We start from the raw sequence: 8076 nt of genomic DNA, 5'->3' as shown, positions 1-8076 counted from the left end.
CTGAACGTGAACTTCGCGGATCACCATATGCAGATTCGCCATGGACCCACGGTCGATGTTTCTATGCGTGAACGTACCCGTTTGTTTGCGAACGGGTACGTTTTTCATGGAAGTCCTTCACGAACTTGCTGTCCATGTCTGATGTGTGACTGAAGGTGCCACAGGAATGTGGAATTTATTGGTTTCATGCTTTAGCATTCGCCATATCTGCATTGCCCGTTTGCTTCTGGCCTCCCACCCGTGGGTAGCACGGGTATCTCACTAGTAATTAATTATAACATACTTAACTCCATAACTCCTTCTGGAATGATTGCCAATTTGGATTGTAATCATGGACCATGCCATGCTTGGAGATGTTCCACCAGGCCTGGCCTTTAAATTTGTACATAAGGATGTTCAAGAACCATAGATGATAGTGGTGGATATTGAAAGAGTACAAAACACTCCATGATCAAATATCCTCATTTTGTGCAATACAGGATAAATAAATAAATAAATAATCCACTACAATCTACTTTGAGTATTTTCTTTACTAATACCTTATTTAGGAAGTACAGTTATAGAGTCAGTGATTTTTCAGAATCGTGGAAAATGGATGGAATTCATGGAATCAATGACTTCAAATGGAAAATTGAATCTGACATGGAAAAAACACAATGTAGTAAATTACAGAAAGGAAAGTCAAGATTGGGTCGAATTACAAATAAAATATTCACCATATTGTCTAATTTTGTGTTTGCGATTCTCCAGACTTAATTTCCCGAGCATAATTACGGAAAGTAGTAAAAATAAATAAATAAACAAAGAGTTTATAGAACACGTTACTCCGTGCACAGTTCATGTTTATACTTCAAATGAAATAAAAATAATTATGTAAAATTTTGTTTAAAGATAGTTCCAGAATTTTAGCGCCATTGAAGCAGACTCGTACACTGCCCTTATTCACCGCCTTATTTAACATGTCCAAGTACTGCTAAACTGGAGGTTCGTGGAAGTGAAAAGAAAGCGATTTGTGTTCTACAGCATAGTGTTTCGATATATAATTCGATTTAAATAGAATAAAAATTGTAAAAGTCGTATTTTAAAAATCTAGAATTTACTGCCATTTTACAGCCGTTTTACCCACTCTCGATTGCATCGCCCTATCTAACACGTTACATTAGTTATTTGTGCCTGTTGTTTGTGTCCTTCATGACATCCTTAAAAACAGTAAGTTTCCTGTTTGGAATGGTTTTCAATTATGTTTGATTACCAGACAGACAGAATATAAATATTATCTCACTCCTCTCTGCGCAAGTGCAATCGGGACCAATTCAGAGACAAAGTACTGTAAAACGGCAGGTTTGGTTTCTGATTCGTGTTCAAAATATAATCATACTTTGTTGAAAATTCGGTAAAAATGTTTTTCCTGAAAATATGATTGGCAGTGAAAAACAAAATGGCGGTCATAACATGTGCATACTTGCAAATTTGGAGAACTTGATTTATTTTATGGTGGAAAATGGTCACAATATTGATGAGATTGCCAAAAATAATCATCAAAAAGATTTTCTTAAAACACTGATCATTCTGGAGCGATAGGATGGGACTAACATTTCCCAGGATTATGTTTGTTTTGAAAACAAGAGGTTTTTTTTTTTCTTGAACTGAAAATAAGGCCATAAGCCATAAGCCGGCCTGCTCCCACCACCTTATCTTCTGTAATAATAAAATTGATATATGTGGGAAAATTATTTAATCTGTTCATAAATCGAATTGCTTCACTACGCCCCCAGTGGTGTTTATATTAGAGGACATGGATTTGTCCCCCCCCCCCCCTCTCCCCCTCTCCCCCTCTCCCCCTCTCCCCCTCCCCCCCATTGGAGGAAGACCCTCTCGTGTTCAGGCTGTTGGTGCTCCGATGGTTGGCAGCGGTGCGTCGGAAGCATTGACGGAAAGAGAGTGGCAATCACGTGTGTGGGAAAATTGCATGCTTGGTCAGGGTCACCAAGATAGCTCAGATGGCAGAGCACTGGAATGGTTTTCCAGAGGATCTGGGTTCGATTCCTGGTCTGGGCGTCCAATTTTCCCACATATATCAATTTAAATACCTATTTGCTTTTCCCTTTATCGACACGAATAAAACGCTGAAATGATTGTTTTATTCAGCAGTGTTAACTCTATTCATTCTTAAACTTCTTATTCAGTGGATTATTTATTATATCAATTATTTCCACTAAATATCTTTCAATGTGCTATTTTAACTTATGTTAATAAATATTTAACAAAACCGAGATGGAATAAATCAAAATCCTTTCCTTTCAGTGATGAACACAATCGCAGAACGAGTGATTGCATCAATGCTCGCAGCAGATTCCATCAACAATGACAAGGTAGGTTTCCATGCAGTGGTCATTTCACTATGTTCTGGGGTTTATTTTAAAGTGCACAAATCTTCAGGATGAATGTCACAACCTACGTATTCTTGGTGATCCACAGCTTGTTACAGATAGGACAAGATAGAGGATTTAACAATGCAGGGCTTGTCTCGGTGACCCGCTTTTCACACAAGGCACTCAGTGCGACTACCTTCAAATTTGATGATCAGATAATGGTAAATTAATAGTACATCATAATTACCATCGCCAGAGGAGAGGGTATTGCATTTGACTCCGTTTGTTTGTCTGTTTGTCTGTCTGTCTGTTTGTTTGTCTGTTTGTCCGCACAGAATAAATATGATTTTTCTCTGCAACCGTTGGTCCCATTGACAGGAAATTTTCACCATAGGTGCAACTCCACCTGCAGAATTTTTTAATGATAATTATGACGTCATATGTCACGTGGTCCGGCCGCCATCTTGGAAAAACCGAAAAACTTTGCACCTCTATATCTCCGAAAGCGCTGAATAGAAAAAATTGAGACGTGGATCATTGTAAAAAAACTCTCCATGGGGAATAAAATATGTTAATGATGATGTCATAGGTGCCTCCATTATGACATCATAATTCGGCAAGTACAAAACGTCATCCGATCAAGATGAAATTTCTTGAGCATAATCTAGGAATAAAAGAGTGGAGAAAAAATAAATAATGATGACGTCATCGGTCAAATGGTTCGGCCGCCATATTTCTTTTAACACAAAAGCCTTAAAAACCACTGAAAATACATCCTGGCGAGGGTTTGCAATCTCTGCTCTTTCTTGTTTAATATATGTGTTTTAGATATGTATGTGTTCCCTTACAAGGAACTTAAATGCAGGAGGTCATTTTAGCCTGTGTTATGGTTTCCAACATATAGTTGTTTGTGCTCCATGCCTTGTAAATGCTCAGCATCAAACAAGAAGCAGCACATACCACTTTTAGTCTTTGGTATGACTCGGCTTGGGCTTGAACCGCCCACCACCCAGACTTAAAGAGGACGCTCTAACAATAACACCACTGAGTGTGGTTAAATGAAAACTCGACAACTCGACAACTCCATTACATTGCTGCACCAATTATGAGCATGCGATGCAAAAAATCTATACTCATTGGATTACAGTAAATGTCGATGTGAACAAATATACCCTCAGGAACGGGTGTGGCTAACTTGGACATAATCCATATTCAAGGTATAAAATCAAGTTGTGGTTAAATTAGACATTAGAATGTTATCGTTACAAAAGACAACTTTGTCGAACTGTGCCTCCAGCAGCACGGACGCACTAGTCAAACTGTGCCTAAGGCGGCATGGATGCACTAGTTGAGTTAGCTGCATAGCCTGGTGTGCGCTGAAAAAGCTGCAAATATTACCTCTCAACACAATTTGCTGTGGTTGTAAATGCTAAACAGAATTTGTGCATTCTTCACTCATTTATGGTTAAACGAGATAACTTTGTTCCAATTTCATTAATGAGAAATACAGTGTATACGTATATATACAGTCACGTGAAAAAGTAAGTACACCCCATGTAAAGTTTTGACTTTTTCAACATATTTCAACATACAGCTATTTGATCTTCATTTCAACAATATTGATAGATAAAGGTGATATAATACAACAAATATGATGAAGCATTTACATTTTGTAGTCCATTGTATAATTTAAATAAACATAAATGCAAATTTCGCATGTGGAAAAAGTAAGTACACCCTTGGCTCTAATAGGTGATATTGCCCCCTTTGGCAGAAACAACCTCAAGTAGGCGTTTCTTATAACTGTCTACCAGTCTCTGACATCGACTGGGAGAAATTTTTCCCCACTCCTCCATGCAGAATTCTTTCAGCTGTGCGATGTTTGAGGGGTTTCTTGCATGCACAGCTCGTTTCAAATCCCCCCACAACATCTCGATGGGATTTAGATCCGGGCTTTGACTTGGCCATTCCAGAACCTCCATTTCTTTATTTTCAGCCATTCCTTGGTGGATTTACTGGTATGTTTAGGGTCATTGTCATGTTGCAAGGTCCACCTTCGGTTGAGCTTCAACTTTCCGACAGATGGCCTCACATTATCCTCAAGCACCCTCTGGTACAATGAATAATTCATAGTGCATTCGATGATGGTGAGCTGCCCAGGCCCTGATGCAGCAAAGCTGCCCCAAACCATAATATTTCCACCACCATGCTTTACAGTTGGTATCAGGTTCTTGTGGTCAAATGCTGTCTTTGGTTTTCACCAAACATGTCTTCTGGTACTGTGGCCAAATAGCTCTACCTTTGACTCATCTGTCCAGAGCACATTGTTCCAGAAGTGCTGGTCTTTGCCTCGGTGTTCATTGGCAAACCTTTGTCTTGCCCTGATGTTCTTTCTGGACAGCAAAGATTTCCTCCTGGCAATGTAGATCAAATTTGTGCAGCCTCTTTCTAATGCTAGACTCGTGCACTTTGACATCAACAGTGGCAAGAGCTACCTGTAGGTCACGTGATGACATTCTGGGGTCCTTAGAGACGTCTTTCAGCTCCTTGCGGTCTGCTCTCGGGCTGAACTTGCTGGGGCGGCCTGGCCTGAACAAGTTGGCAGTTGTTTGGAATCTTCCCCACTTGTAGATGATCTTCCGGACAGTCGAATGATTGATTTCAAATTGTTTGGATATCTTTTTAAATCCCTTCCCAGACTCGTAGGCGTATATATACAGGGAATACAGGGATGAATATATACAGGGCAGGGATGAATAACCTTCTTTATGAAGGCCTTCTGAGAGCTCTTTTGGTCTAGGCCTGGTGACGCCGCACACTTCAACAACAAAGAGCAAACCAAACTAAATGTCTGAGGTTTAAATAAGACAGGTTCCTCCAAGATCCTCTCTAACGATGTTCTAATCATTTGCACCTGAGCTGTTCTAATCTAGTTTTAGGTGTTTGAAGTAGTGATAAATGTAGGGGTGTACTTACTTTTTCCACATGCGAAATTTGCATTTATGTTTATTTAAATTATACAATGGACGACAAAATGTAAATGTTTCATGATATTTGTTATATTATATCACCTTTATCTATCAATATTGTTGAAATGAAGATCAAATAGCTGTATGTTGAAATATGTTGAAAAAGTCAAAACTTTACATGGGGTGTACTTACTTATTCACGTGACTGTATATATATTGTTACGGAACCCAACGTCGGCCTCTGTTCCCCTTATCGAGGGGGGATTAGTCCCCTCGTTTATGACTGACCGACGTGGTCCCTGATGCTGTACAGCGACCTCCGGAAAGGCCGTTGGCACAGCCCCGTTCGTACCGCGGACAGATGTTAATTGCCGAGCGGTTTTAGCAACCGCGGCACGAACTATTAACAATGACTAGACCCAATTCCTGAACGTTGGCCAAATCGTGCCACAGGTATTCAATTTGGAAAAGACAAAGACGAAGGATGTGAAGAAGAAGAAGACAAAAGGTTGGAAATACGAATATTATTTATTACTACTATTTACACAATTAAAGAAACCAAGGAAGAAGGAAGGATAATAAAATAATGCAGAAAGAGGGACGGACCAGAAGGACACAGTGCAACGCTGGCTTACCTATGGCAGTCTTACTTACAACCCCAGGACAGAACAAACAAAACAAACACGTCCACAAGAAGGATGGAATGGCAGGGATGAAGGACTGGAAGGAGGGTCCCGGCAGATGGTTGGCGTTGAGGTCCAGCTTCAAGCGCGCGCTCCGATCCACGCTTTGGGGTCGAGGCAAAAACCCGGCAAACACAGCTCTGCTTCGGGCTGGCAGCGAGGAGCCGGCAGCTCCACGTATTTGGTTTCACACCGGCAGCTGCCTCACGCGTCCTCCGCCTCCTGCGCTCGACCTCACTGCTCCTCTTCCACTGAACTGAACAACTCCACTCAACTCAACTCTCTCCCGGTGGACTGCCGACTCTCTGACGCATCTGAACTCATCTGCCGCATCTCTCTCAAAATGCTTGCGCGGGCGCTTTTATAACGCGCTTGTAGATCAACCCGCGCCACGCCCGTGATGGTATTTCCCCAGCCCTGGTTGGCTGGTCAGGGCTCGCTCGCTCCACCCTTTTGATGACGATGGGCGGGCAGCGCCCGTGATTTGGCTCCTCCCCCTTCTTCTCCGAGATTACCTCATGGCTAATGGAGTCTTGCGGCGATGGAAAACCACTCGCACCGCTGGGATGAAAACGAAAGGGGACCAAGCTTATTTGACTTCGGTGCAATGGAGTATCAATTAATGGAAGACACAGCCTTAATCTAATACACATAATAAGGAGATAACTACCGAACAAGGAGGAAATATGATTGGCTACGTGATTGTATATGGAACAACTATGGGCACGACCTTTGACCTTTATACACAACAAATGGAGGAAGGAGGGTGATATTTTACAATTCATTACACAATTCTCATATCCACAACAATATATTGTTGCGGATATGGGACTTGGCCTCAATATCCGCTTGTAAATACTCCCCTATTTCCCCAATACTCCCCAACTATCCCCAATCCCCCATTCCCTAGTCCCATTGTCTGTAAACAACACTCTGTAGAACCGACCTTCCCCTTTTTCCCCCATTAAATGTCGTGCCCAGGTCCACCGCATCACACATAGACAACTTTCGGACATCTTGCTAGTTATTCTTAGTCTATGTCAGTTAAGGACTCGTTTCCATTAATTCTGACTCTTCGTTGCACCAGAATGTGATTATATGGCACCAGTAGTGAGTTTAGGACCTTCCCATACCTCCTCCCATCTTCTTCCCCAAACAACAACAACAACAACAACAACTACAACAACAGAGGGGCGCGGCGCGGCGAGGGGGGGAGTGTGCGTCCTCACACCGGCTCGGTTAGCCGCCATGACCATGCGCTCCACGGGGTTACCACGAAGGGGCTGGCTGTCAGCTCCTCGTCAAGGGCGGAGCCGGTAACCCCCCCGCACGCACCCAATGAGAAGCGACGTGCCGATTCCATCTGGGGCGGAGCTAACGAGCCGAGGGCGTGTCACTCCCCGCCGGATATACGCGGCGACTTACCGGATGTGACGTCAGATGCGCCCCCAGCTTGAGACGACAAGACGCCACCTCGAGCGCTGTGAAACCTCCCGCATCTCTGGACCGGACCGGGTCGATTCTGCCCTGAGCCCAGGTGCACCTGGAGCCATCGACCAACCCGCCTTTCCTTGCCATCAATCCCCGTGTGAGTCAGCCTTTTGTCCCGTTTATCTGTCGTCTGTTGGGGTTAATATAAGAGTGTGTCTAAGTGCTTGTCTTTCTATGCTGTACCTCTCATCCCTGTAATCTGAACCTTCCGCCTTAATATAATCTCCTCCGGAGGTCTTGAGAACCGTATCCCTGGTGTCGTGTCATTTTAATCCCAGCCGTGTGTCTTTTCCTTCATTGACCTAGCGTAGCGCGACTAGTCAACGTTCGAGCATAATCGGGTAAACTGTGCAGACGTGGTCATACCAAACCGCTCGGTAAACTAACATCCACCACCACGTCTGTAACAATTGGTGTCGAGGAGTGGAATTCGGACCCGGGACTAAATTTATTAGGCCCAAATTTGTAGTAGAATCGATTCGGAGCGCGTTTCCCGCGCGAAATTATAACGGCGAAATTTGATTTTGTTATACGGAAATAAAAACCCGAATTTTGAAAGTC

General features: G+C 42.8%; 1 protein-coding gene across 1 annotated transcript in view; it reads left to right on the top strand.

Annotated features, from left to right (window-relative positions):
* Positions 1-8076, top strand: part of LOC137439622 (polycystin family receptor for egg jelly-like) — a 100226-nt gene that overhangs the window by 16983 nt on the left and 75167 nt on the right. Inside the window, exon 9 of the mRNA XM_068135554.2 lies at positions 2305-2372. Coding sequence (XP_067991655.2) covers positions 2305-2372 — 68 coding nt within the window. The remainder of the gene's footprint in view (positions 1-2304; positions 2373-8076) is intronic.

The sequence above is a fragment of the Myxine glutinosa genome, chromosome 14 (genome assembly GCF_964187855.1).
Source record: "Myxine glutinosa chromosome 14, kmMyxGlut1.1, whole genome shotgun sequence".
Taxonomy (NCBI): domain Eukaryota; kingdom Metazoa; phylum Chordata; class Myxini; order Myxiniformes; family Myxinidae; genus Myxine; species Myxine glutinosa.
Note: the sequence above shows the minus strand (reverse complement) of the source record. Positions and strands in the feature narration are given on the sequence as shown.